The sequence below is a fragment of the Tiliqua scincoides genome, chromosome 1, assembly GCF_035046505.1.
Source record: "Tiliqua scincoides isolate rTilSci1 chromosome 1, rTilSci1.hap2, whole genome shotgun sequence".
Taxonomy (NCBI): Eukaryota; Metazoa; Chordata; class Lepidosauria; order Squamata; family Scincidae; genus Tiliqua; species Tiliqua scincoides.
In genome coordinates this window covers 114,026,282-114,039,734 of record NC_089821.1, presented here as the reverse complement: position 1 = coordinate 114,039,734, position 13,453 = coordinate 114,026,282, and the positions used below count along the sequence as shown (strand labels likewise).

Below are 13,453 nucleotides of genomic sequence, written 5' to 3'. Positions count from 1 at the left end.
CCCATTTGCCCTACTAATAAATGACCTTCCCCCAAATTCCTGTGGCACACTTGTGGATCGCTTGTGGCACACCAGTGTGCCACAGCACAGTGGTTGAAAATGACTGATTTAGCCTTTCCTTCTGCTAGTTTTTGTTTTGTTTTACTTTGTTTATACTTTTGGTTGCTTTTATGGGGATGTTGGATGTTTTTATCACGAATGCTGTTTGCTTTTACTCCTGGTTCTTAAAAAAAATGTTATATTGAAATTTTTATTGTACTATTGCCTTTATTGCCATTTTATAAGCTGCCTTGGGCACTCTAGTAATCTAGGGCAGTGTTTCCCAAACTTTTTCAACTGACAGCTCCCTTTATCTACTGGGCAATTAGTCATGGCTCCCCATTAGGGCGACAATCCTATACATTGAATAGGGCAGCAAAGTTTTCATGAAGACTCTGTGGCTCCCTTGGCTGGTTTCCAAGGCTCCCCGGGGAGCCAAGACTCACAGTTTGAGAACTACTGATCTAGGGGGACAAAGGCAGGGTATAAATATTTCAAATAAATAAATAAGTAAATAAATTCAGCTTTGTTAACAGACATTTCTTGCACACACTAAGATCCAATACGTATGAGCAGCTGTGATGTAACACAGAGTACTGCATGCTAGAACAGGTATAGTAATGTCCTAAGTGTGGCTAATAGGGCGGCCTGCCTGCCTGGTTATGACCATGAGGCTGAATATAAGTGGCAGAAAAGAGGGCGAAAGAGTGGAAGACCACTTCACTTCACAGGTTGGGTATAAAATGGAACGACACAGATAATAGATTCAGAGCTGTAATGACAATAGCAAGACATTCTCCACATACTTGACCTGCAGGGAGCATATTCAACAGATTTAGACCCGTCGTGAAGATAACAAGTTCCTACAGGTTCTCTCTCCGCTTTCTGTTCCGTTCTCCAGTGATACAGTGGAGCACAAGCCTGTGGATGAAGCACAGCGGCAGCATTTAGAAAGCTCTTCAAAAAGTCTGTTATTATAGTCCTAGAAACATCATCAGAAAACAAAGGTTGGGGAGGGTGAATACAGTGAACCTGTAATTGACCTATGCACCATTTGCTGTAAGTCTCCAGAGAATAGAGAGGAGAAACTGTTGCGTTACTAATTTAGGTAAAACTTGGTAACAGCTCTCATGAATTATCTGCCTTGTAAAAGAACCAGATTAAAGTCCCTAAAATGCCACTCACATATACACATTAAATTCTGAATTTGCACATTAAAATGAATTCTAACCATTCATTTACTGGCACCAGACAATAACCAAGGCACCAGACAATAACAAGACTAAATTATTTAATTTGCACATTAAAATGAATTCTAACCATTCATTTACTGGCACCAGACAATAACCAAGGCTGTGTCAGTATCTGCTTCGGTCTGTCTCTCAATTTCAGCTTGTACTGTGCGTCAACATTCAAATTATCCAAAACAATTTATATCTCATGAAGAAGCAGTTGGGCATCAAATATGCGCTGATGTGCAATGCATCTGGGAGACAGCCATATATCTAAGAGCATATTGTCACACTTCAGAGTGGCCAAGGGCCCAATCCTATCCTTCTCCACCCCCCACTGGTGCAGCTATGCTGAAAACAGGTGTGCTGTCTCCAGTGCGGGGGGGGGGGGAGGATAAGATTGGGAAGCTTCAGAGGGGAAAAGAGATTTAAATCTAAATCCATAAGCCTCTCACTCCACAATGGGTCTCTTTGGACCTGTGCCAAGGACGCTGCTCTCAGAGGGGAGAGGATCAGGTACACACCATCACTCAGCCCAGTTTTGCCTTCTCCCTGCCATCCCACTGCCTCATATTTCTTGGCAGGTAGCAATTCATCAATGTGCAGGGGAAGGCTCTGGCAGTGCAATACTTTGCACGCTACCATAACCGCATTTGCAACAACCATAAGGCAGTCAATGTTGGTAGAATGCTAATTCTGCCAGCATGAAGAAACTATAGGATTGAACTGCAAGAAACACAGCTAATAACCCTGGGATAACTCCAAATCACAATTTTCAACTACAGTTAAAAATGAGTTTACCACCAGTTTACCATAGGTAACAAAATACCGGTGCAAATGTAGCCTTGCCCAAGGGTTAGCTCTAACTATAAGGCAGGAATCCATATATAAGAGGAGAGGGGGAAGGAGAAAGGAGTACATGGACATGCAGGACACTCTGAATCTCCTGACCAAGGTGAAAATGGGGTACGGCTACAGCTAACTTGGGAAGTATTTTATTTATTATATCCTGTCTTTCCACTTTGCTAATGTGCTTAGGATGGCTTACAATGTATAAAATGACAATAAAAGTAATCAATAATAAAATACACAGAGCAGATCAGGAACAGCAAATAAAGACATCTAGCCCACTAGCACATAAAGGCAAACAAACACCAGATGTACTAAATTCACACCTTTTCTACTGCTGCTGCAGAATTCCTCACAAAATGTCAGCAATTTCCACAGGCTACAAGGATCAAGCAGCTGCTTAAGCAGCTTCTCTGATGATCTGATACTGGCATTGCTAGTAGATCATGGATACTGGCATGGTTAAAACAGGGAGGAGCTAGAAAGTAGTACGGGTATGATTTTCAAGTTACTGTTTTTTGGTCACACACCACTGCTTCGAACAGTCATATTCTAATATTTTAATACATTTGCATGTCGAAAGCTTTAAAAATGTAGACTTACCAGAATTTTATCACGTTTAGATCTCACTGATGCTCCAAACCATTGATTTGACTTGAATTCCAATGGATCATTTGGAGAAAAATCTCTATTGCCTAAACAAAGACATACAAGTTTGTCAAGGATCTGAAAGTTTATATTGGAATTCTGCAACATCTGAACATCTCAGTGGCTGCTGGGACATCTGAAGTGAATCGGTCCCTCAAAAAGAGATATGGGGCTAATTTACAAATCATGTATTTGTATCACTCATGCTGAACACAGATACCAAATCAGACCATGCAGCTGACCCAGTGCACTCCAGCTTGTTAGAATCTTTCTTAGACCTTCCTGGAATTGCCCAGGATTGAACTTGGAACCTTCAGCGTGCAAAGCAAGTGCTCCATCATTGAGTTTGGGCTTCATTCCCTTGTCTCATTGTTTGATCACTCCACATTTTGATGGTTTGCAAATGGAGGGTGTGAACTGGCTCCACAGGAAAGTATTGCATTTGAGGATGCAAGATGATATGAAAGTTTTGTCTACACAGTGTTTGATCAATGGGTCATTCACAGTACAAAGCAACATTTGTCAAATGGAACTGCTGTTCATTTTATATTCATCAAACACGCATGCATATGCTGAGTTGGAAGGTCCACGTTTGTTGGAGCTGAAAGTCTGAGCATTCAGTCAATCTCTCTCCCCCCCAAATGCCTAAGTGTGATGATGACTACCAAGTTTGCAAAGTATCTGTCGTCCCCCCCCCCCAAAAAAAAAAAAGAATTATTTTGCCTATGCTGTAGGATGTAAGGAATTGTAAAATATGGAACCATATTGTAAAATTACAAAATCGCCTCTCCTTAGATTAAAGACACATTTTAATACACATTTGAAAAGGATAAAGCCATGTCTTGGCAAAACTCATATGCATACCACTCTCTGAGCTCCCTTCTTTACCCTTTTCTGTTTCATATTGCTGGGTGGGGTTCCTACCTTTTTATTTTCTGCAAGACCCCTGCGCTGACATAACAAGTAACTAGAAATTGAAGAAGTGAAGTTGATGCCACCTCTGTATATTCAGGTAGGATGAATTTCTGCCTCTTGCACAGCCTCTCAAGGCAAAGAAGCCCTCCTTGGAAAAAATACAACCTGATTAGAGTAAAAAACTTCCTAAAAATTATACCCTTTGGCCTCTGAGCAATTATGTCAACAATCATGTAATTATGGCTTGAGAAGCCCACCTGAAAGCAAGTGTATGCATGTATATATGCATGAAGTTGTGTGCTCCCATATACACAGGCCTATAGGCACACACGTACACAGTCCAGATGAACTCATCTCATTAAATACACAACAATGAATAGAGATAGCAGAAAATATCTTCTCTCTTGTGAGTCAGCAGCTCACTTAGCAAGCTGCTTCCAACCGATCTAAACTGCTTTGTACGCTATCCACTTTGTAAGGAAATCTCTGCCTCTTTAGGCACTTTATTGCTTCCTGTTGGGGAAATCCCAAAGAAACAGAGTCCTATTCCTGCCGGCAGACAAAACAAAGAACAGCTGGTTAAAAACCGTACTTAGTTTTTATGTCCATATGGCAAAGGAATGGGTTAAGATCTGCAAGTGTGTGTTTTACTTTATCATATATACAAAACTCCTAGAAAGGAGAGGTATAGACCTTCAACAGGGTCTTCTTTTCAATGATGCAGGGCTGGACATCTCATTAAAGGTGGATGCTTTTCAGATTGATAGATATGTTGCTTCTAAAGGTTGTACGAATTGCTGTAACAAATTGCTAGAAGCAGGAAAGATGCTGTAGAGCAGGGGTGTCAAACTCATTTCATACCGTGGGCCAAATATCATTCATGATGCCTACTGGGGGCCGGAAGTGATGATGTCATTGGGCAGGAAGTGATGTCATTAAACAGGTCAAAACCAAAAATAAGCACTTTGTTCTTGTGTAGGAACTCATTAGCTGCAAATGACAGAAGAGAAAATACACAAATCTTGATCATATTTCAAGATATGGGGGAGCCCAATTATCATGCGGGCCACTCTTTCAGCAGTGAGACCTCAGCATCGCTCAGCAGCTGAGAGCCTGAGGGCCAGAGAAAAAGCTTCTGAGGGCCGCATCCGGCCCCCAGGCCTTATGTTTGACACCTCTGCTGTAGAGCTTGGTGAAAGTGCAAGACAGATGCAGCTGAATGATTTGGAGTGGGCCACATTGTTCATTACTCTGTTTTTCCAGAAATATATTCTTAACTACAATTTGTTTTAATCCAACTTGAAAATACCATATCATGATCTCTGTGGGCTGCACAATAAAACTTGACTGATGAGCTACTCGGATTTTAGACATGATTGCAAAAATGAAACACCAAAGCAGCAATGTCTTCAAAAGGTAATATGAATTCATTGACTTGCTTGCTGAGGAACTTTGCATTTCCACCAGAAAATCTGGGCATGCTGCAGAGAATTCTTGAGTGTGTTCCCTACAGTCCACTTTCTGATCATATAGAGATGTAGTCTTAATCCCCTAAAGCAGGGTACGGCAAAGTTCTTCCACACAGAGGAAAGACATCAGGTCCATCAATATTAAGAACGCACATGTGTTTGACACACACACACACACACCCACCCCTATTAGGCCATAGAGGTAATAAAAAAAAAAAAGATGACATGGCATGGAGAGACACATGCTCTAACAGAGAAATATACTCTAAGGCAGTGATTTTCAACCTCTGTGCTCTAGCACATTGATGTGCCATGAATAGTCCACAGGTGTACTGTGGAGGAGGGTTATTAGTAGGGCCACTGGAGGATGTAAGCCTCTACCAGACCCCACCAGCAGTGCGGTGTGCCTTGTCAATTATCAAAAAACTGATAATGTGCTTTGACATTTTAGTGCCGTGTCACTGTGCCTTGAGATGAAAAGGGTTCAAAATTGCTGCTGTAAGGAAGCCCTTAGTCTGCTTACACTGTAAGCCTTACAGAGATAGAATTACAAACTTGAATTCCATTTTAGGACCACTATGGACTGAATGGATACATCTTTTTAGGACTACGGACTGAATAATTTTCTGTGGCATGTCAGATTCAGCCCATAGGCTGTAAGTTGCCCGCCCCTGCCCTAAAGCTTCATGTGTGTTCGAGAACTCCTCTTCTGGTTGCAAATTTCAAGAAAAGATCAACAGTAGTGGACAATTTGCTTTTCAGGGCAGCTTTTCCACCTTGACTGATCTTCACATTGTAGAAGCTCAAAATAAACTTCTGAGGAAGTGCAGGGTACCCTAGAACACAGTTTTAAAATGACTCATCCACTGGAAGCCTGACTATTGAGTAATAATAATAAAAATTTTCTTTACAGGCAGCACTTAAGCTTATGGAAAACATGACTCGACTGGTCTCCCAAGTGGACAGTTCATTAGTTTTTTTTCCCCTCTGGAAAGAAGAAAGGCCTCCTGGGCAGTTTTAGATGACGCCAAATATTAATGTTTCCCGAGTGCACAGTGAAGCACAGCATCAAAATAAAGTGTGCATGTGAGAATGCATATAAATGAAATCAAGCTCAAGAGCATAAGCAGAACTGAAAGTTACTAAAGAAGTTGGTAAATCTGAATTTAGATCAGGACTATGCTCTTTAACCCTTTGCCCATGCATTATTTCCTAATATAAACTGCTTCCTAAACCTGTAGAGGGAAAAGCTTATGGGCACAATTTCTGTGGCCATATAAGTTTCCTCTGCAATGGTTAATAATAGCTTTGGGGAATATCAAGTCACTTTGAAGGATTCAATCCAAAGGAAAGGGATAAAGTTCTTAGTCCCATGCCATGACCTGAATCGATATCGGGGATCTCCACAGCCACTTTTTGAAAAAAGATAAGTGCCAGTCTTGGGAGTCCCAGTCACAGAACTTTCATGTCGTATCTAGTTTGGCCCTAAGAAATTCTTTCGGTAGGGAATGTTTCTGGAATATTTTATGTGCAGAAGAGAAAGTGAAAGATAGCCAACAATAAGTACTGTATGTGCTCTAGCCAAGAAGGTTTTCCATTCAATTTAAAAGTGCAAAGTCATCAATAAAACTGTAAGAGTCACAGATTATACTTCGTCCAATGCAGCATTAACTGTTCTAAAACATTAAAAAAACTTAGGGGAAATCGCATTATAGGTGAGCGACCGCCTAATCCTATTGAGGACAGGGCTGTCACTTGCAGCTTTTTGCGACAGCAGAAGTAAGTTTCGCACACAGTGCTTCACCGGTAGCCATTTTGGGAGCACTACCAACCCATTGTCAGAACTGCCTACACCCACCAGGGCAGGTAAAGCAGCAGTGAGTGAAGGGAGGGAATAAAATGGGACGCGGTAGTTGTGAGAGGGGGTGGCTCTGGCGGCAATCCCCCTTTTCTACAGCCTTCCTGCTGCGTTTCTCTCCTAGGATTTTTGCCAGCAATTTCGCTGGAGCAGGTCCAAGGAGACCCATTGCAGAACAGAAGGATTATGGAGGTGTAAGGGGATTTAAATTCCCTTTTGTCCCTAAAGCCTCCCAAATCCACCCCTCACCTGTTGGATACAGCGTGTCTGTTTTTGGTGTGGCTGCACCAGTGGGGGCATAGAATAGGCTTTTAGGCTCATAAGGTTGGTAACATTAAATACAATCCCAAAATTATTTCACTTTTTTTTGTAATCTGGTGTCGACTAAATCATAACAGTTGAAAGTTCATGTAGGAGGAGAATGAATGAAAAAGAAAAAGAGCAAGGATCTTGGATGGGAAATCAAAGAAGCAATGGGCGGCGTGGAGTGGGAAGACTGCCCAGAAATTATAAATATATCACATTTGGTACGGATCACTGTTTTTTTAGAGACGTTCTGTCTGTTTTTGTGTCAAGGAGACAAGATGGCATGTATTGCAAAGGCCTCCTTAGCACTCTGATTAGAGTGCTTTAAATGTTAATGTTTCCAGAGCACACTGTTTAGTGTAGCAGTCATCACAATGTACACAAAATAAATTAAAGCAAATGCTGCTCTGCAGGGCCAAACTACATGCAACTGGCAGAGGGCAGGGTTTCGGTTTAAAGGAGTGTGCAGGGGGGGAGAAGAGTGTTGAAGTCACCACATGCCTACCAATCCCACCTCCTGGTCCATTTACCACATTATTTTTTGCCCCAGCTGGACTGTGATACTGAAATTAAGTTCAGCTAGAAGAACAGCAGCTGGGCAGAGTTGCATCAGGGGCAGGGGAGAGTTCAGCACCCTTCACCTGCATGCCCTTTTCAGATTTAAACCATACCCTCTGTTTTACATAATCGAAGTGGGACGGACCCCAATTTAAAAACACCTGAAGACAGGAATGGACATCTTGCATAATTTATTGGAACCTTTTAGGAAATCAATCCTTCTCTATATTAAATAGAAGTCCAGCTATGATTTCTCATTAGATCAATTGGTTAGAATGATATTTGACATTCAAGTTTGTCTCTGAGGACTTGGAGATGATTACATATCTTTTGGAGGTTGCTCAAACAGCTCTAAATCACAGATAGGAATCTCTCCACGCCCCGATCCACAACAGATTGGTGATCAAGACTATGGGACAAGACTTATGTAGTAAATTAATTCATCTTGCCAAAATGAGAGACGGGAGACAGGAGGATAGTCTTTATTAGGCATCGGACAACAGTTAAGTACAAATTAAGTTCAACTTAAGTTCAAGTTCAACTATGCATTTGGTGACGAACTACAGAACTGTCTGCACTATCATGTGTAATCTGTGCCTCGCTTAGTCTGGTTTAGGCACAAAAAACATATCCATGTGGTGACAGTTTCCACACGGCAGAAAAGCAGATCTAGCCTTTTTTAAAATTTCATCTAGCAGATCACAATGCACTCCATCACATGCTGTACAAATGATAGAAGTCCCATCTGTGTGATTCTTTTTCTTTATGTAAAAGGGAGGGGTGAGAGAATCATGCTAACTGGGCATCCAAGAAGAGCAGCATGTTAAATGAACAAGAGTTTACTGCGATACTGATCTGTTGGTTTAAAAGATTTATACCAGTGTCAAACACATTTCATAGAGAGGGCCAACGTTAGCATTCATAGACCCTGCTGAGGACCAGAAGTGACACCAAACCTTATTTGTATTTTCAAGATATGAGAGAGCCCAATTATTACACTGAAAGAGCCAAATTATAACAGGGGCAGATAAATTGATTCTGGGGGCCACATTTGATGCACAGGCCTTACGTTTAACACCCCTGATTTATACCACTGCCCATCAAGTGCCAAGAGTTCAAGAGCAACCGGCGTAAAACAAAACAATTTCAATAACATCAAATCAGACAATCATTACAACAGGAAAAGGTTGGGGGTGGGGAAGGTATGCCTTGTCTGCTTCTTTCCTCCCCCCCCCCTCCCAACAAGGCACTATAAGGGAAGAGAGGCACAGCCTCTCTCTTCAAAGGAGACACCAGCAGGCGGAGGTGATCTTTGGGCCTTGCTTTCCATTTTAGTTTTGGTAATTCTTTTAAGTCCTCCCCTTTACAACTGAATCTACACACTAGGCCATCATGCAGAAGCTCCTGATCAAGTTCTGTATATGCCAGCGGTTTTCAAACCCTCTGGGAGTCCTTGCAGGGGCAGTGGGAAGGCGGCAACGCGCTCCCCAGAATCACATCACTCAGAGGGCTGCAGGGGCTTGGCTGGACTTAGCAGAGCCTCCTGCAGCCTCCCGGGGGTACGGGGAGCTCTGCGCGACTGTCTGCAGGGCTCCCCGAAGCTTAAGAAGTGAAAGTAGAGCAATCGCGCCTTGCCTCCACAAAACCAGAAGTGGAGCGCAATCGCTCCACTTTCATTTTTAGAAGCCTGGGGAGCCCTGCAGACATTCATACAGCGGCCCCCACACCCCTGGGAGGCTGCAGGAAGCTCTGGTAAGTCCAGCCAAGCCCCTGTGGCCCCCTGAGCGACGCAATCCTGGGGATCGCATCGCTGCCTCCTCCCTGTGTCCTTGCTGCCCCTGCCCCTTAAGGGGGCAGAGGCCAGGACCCTCAGGCTGGGGCGTTGTGATGCCCCAGTTTGAAAAGCCCCGAATATGCAATAGCTCTTGTTCAAGGCCCCTGCAATGCAAATGAAATCATCTTGCTTATATACAAGTGTGGTGTAGTGATTAGGATATTAGACACAGACCTGTGTTCAGATCCATGATGAGCCCTGAAGCACACAGGGTGGCCCTGGGATAGTCATCCTCCCTCAACTTAATCCACCACACAGAGCTGTTGTAAGGCTAACCTGGTGGGAGGGACCCTACACACCACCCTAAGCTCCCTGGAGCTCTGGTCTAACTTGCCCCAATGGCTGGGCCATCCATCCATGCAATATTGACAAATATCCCAGGCACAGAACATAAGAACATAAGAACAGCCCCACTGGATCAGGCCATAGGCCCATCTAGTCCAGCTTCCTGTATCTCACAGCGGCCCACCAAATGCCCCACAGCATCTTACTTATCACCAATTTGTTGTATGTAACTGTGAACATTTGCAAGTTTTACTTTTACAATTAGAGATTCATAGAACAAACCTATCCATGTCTACTCAGAAGTAAGCCCCATAGGGTTCAATGTGGCTTACTCCCAGAAAAGTGTTTGCAGCCACCATTTCTGAACCATTTGCAGTGGAATGCAAACAGATGAATGGTGGGGACAGCACATGACTGTAGGCCATGTGCAGAGAGCTGTTTATATGCATGATTTTCAAGTAATTTTCCAGCAATTATTCATCCACTGGTTATGTAAATCGGCATTCACTGGAAACTTAAAGCTCCTGCTTGTGACAAATGGGCACAATATTATTACTTTTTCCAACAAGTTTAAAAAAAAAACCTGACTGATGTGAGCAAGACAATTTATCATCTAACTACTTATGACCCAAATAAACCCAGCTAAAAACTCTTCTGCCAAGAATGCATCCAACCACAAGCACATTGACTAATGTTACTAATACCAGGAAATGCACACTACAGTGGGAGTGGAGAAGAGGCGGATTGTCTGTCCTTGCAATTTTGCCTTATGTATACAAGACTTAATCAGGGCCTGATGAGAAAACTGCTTACATTTGTTTAAAAAAAAATATCATACAGCTGGTTTGAACCAAAATGATCCCAGAGGGTTTCCTACAAAACTCTCTCCCTATACCACTACCAGAGAATGCAAATCATTGTTCTTTTTAAAAGATGTTGAATCGAAAGAACAGGTCAGTGAGAATCTGTATTATCCTTCTAGCCTGCTTCTGACATCAAGCAGTTCCAGACACATGTAAGTATAGGGAACACTAAACTTTATAATAGGTTTGTGACATCCAGTGAACTCCATCAGTTTTTTTCTTTCAAATTCACACTGCAGAAAACTATTTTTTTAAAAACTTACAGAACAGTAAAATCTTCTGACAGTAAAGCATTTGAGAGGTAGTGTTGCCTAGTGATCTAAGCCACAGGATTAAGGCACCAGGCCCTAAGTGCATGCTACCACGTTTTCCAGACTCACAAAGAGAGTCTGGTCCAACAAGAAGCTGATGGAACATACCAAGATCCAGGTCTACAGAGCTTGCGTCCTGAGTACACTTCTGTACTGCAGCGAGTCATGGACTCTTCACTCACAACAGGAGAGGAAACTGAATGCTTTCCACATGCGCTGCCTCCGACGTATTCTCGGCATCACCTGGCAGGACAAAGTTTCAAACAACACAGTCCTGGAACGTGCTGGAATCCCTAGCATGTATGCACTACTGAAACAGAGACGCCTGCGTTGGCTCGGTCATGTCGTGAGAATGGATGATGGCCGGATCCCAAAGGATCTCCTCTATGGAGAACTCGTGCAAGGAAAGCGCCCTACAGGTAGACCACAGCTGCGATACAAGGACATCTGCAAGAGGGATCTGAAGGCCTTAGGAGTGGACCTCAACAAGTGGGAAACCCTGGCCTCTGAGCGGCCCGCTTGGAGGCAGGCTGTGCAACATGGCCTTTCCCAGTTTGAAGAGACACTTGGCCAACAGTCTGAGGCTAAGAGGCAAAGAAGGAATGCCCGTAGCCAGGGAGACAGGCCAGGGACAGACTGCACTTGCTCCCAGTGTGGAAGGGATTGTCACTCCCGAATCTGCCTTTTCAGCCACACTAGACGCTGTTCCAGAACCACCTTTCAGAGCGCGATACCATAGTCTTTCGAGACTGAAGGTTGCCAACTTGTATAGAAGTGGTACCTCTGAATCTGCAAGGGATCTTTTCCAGGATCTCCCACAGATACTGAAAACCAAGGATAATGAAATATGTGATTTTCAGAGCCCACCTGAACTCTGAACATAACCAGAGGCTCGCTCTGGTCACGTCTGCAACGTTCTGAAGCCTGTAGAGACTGCCCATGTTCATCCATGGCCTCTGGCCTCTGCAAGTTTCAGAATGTCTCCTAGAGGCCAAAAAAAAAAAAAAAAAAAGCCACTTCCAGGTCTAAAAAAAATCCAGAAGCGACATTTTTATGCCTTTATTATTTTATTTATTTACTGTATTTCTATCCCGCCTTTCTCTCCAAAGGCAGCTTACAACGATGACTAGAAATACAAAAAACATAAAATCACAATTACAAACACAAATTAAAACCCTTCACAATAACTAGCATCTTAAAAATAGCAATCAGACATTAGTACAACAAGAAGAGCAACAGCAGCAATTATATAAAAGCACCAAGCCTGTAAAAAAACAAACAAAAAAAACCCCACCAGATGTTAAAAAGATGTTGGTTTTTAAGGAAGCCTCCCTGGCCCTCCTAATGTCCTTTAAAGACATAAAAACTTTGGGTTTTGACAAAAAACCAAAAGTGGCTTTTTTTGCCCCAGGAGGCATTCTGAAGACTGCAGAGGCCACAGGCAGACACATGGGGCCTCTTGTGTGCTTCAGAAAGCCCTGCAGAGGTGACCGGAGCACAGCTCCAGTCACTTTTGTAGGGCTCAGGTTGGGCCAAGTTTGGCTTCAACGTGGGTCCAAGGGATCTTCGATAGGCCAAATCCACAGATGGAAAATTCATGGATAAATAGGCTCAAACTGGACATAACAGCATGTTAAAAGTCACTTTTCTGTCACATTTCCCCAAATGCAGTCTCATACCATGGTAGCATCAAGTCTAATATATTGAAAATAAAACACATATTGAAATGAATGGGGAAATTGGCTCGTGGCCCACCTAGGGGGTCCCAACGCACAGTTTGAGAAACACTGCTTTAAGATATATTTTTTTCAGCTTGTGCCCCTGTGTTGGCTATCGTACCCTGCAGTTCAATCGTATCTCTGATAACATTTATCTTAATGATAGCTTTTATTTTCTTGCAGTTTTCACAGAATTATTTGGCAGACATCAACTGTACTGTTTCTTTACATGAAACTGGAAGCTACACGATTTCTTCTGTTGCAGGTGTCACCAATGGAATTTAGAGTTGTATGCAAAGAAAGTCCATCATGCTTAAGCCCCATGAAATTAATGGGACTTAGGCTGCAATCCTATATGCACTCACCTAGGTGTAAGCCCCACTGAACATAGTGCAACTAATTTCTGAGTAGACATGCACAGGATAGAACTATTAAGGAAGTAATTGCCATCTTCCAGTGCCATGATTCACTTTCCTTTGATAGAACCCTGAATAAAATTAGCCATGCTAAATAAACGGCCAGGATACCAGGAGCAACTCCTGGTTGTCAGATGCTGTGTCCTGGATTT

At 42.9% G+C, this 13,453-nt stretch overlaps 1 protein-coding gene across 1 annotated transcript in view; it reads right to left on the bottom strand.

Annotated features, from left to right (window-relative positions):
* Positions 1–13,453, bottom strand: part of ITGAV (integrin subunit alpha V) — a 76,525-nt gene that overhangs the window by 38,456 nt on the left and 24,616 nt on the right. The window contains exons 3-4 of the mRNA XM_066611309.1: positions 2,724–2,815; positions 846–960 (exon numbers count right to left, since the gene is read on the bottom strand). Of these exons, the coding sequence (XP_066467406.1) occupies positions 846–960; positions 2,724–2,815 (207 nt within the window). The remainder of the gene's footprint in view (positions 1–845; positions 961–2,723; positions 2,816–13,453) is intronic.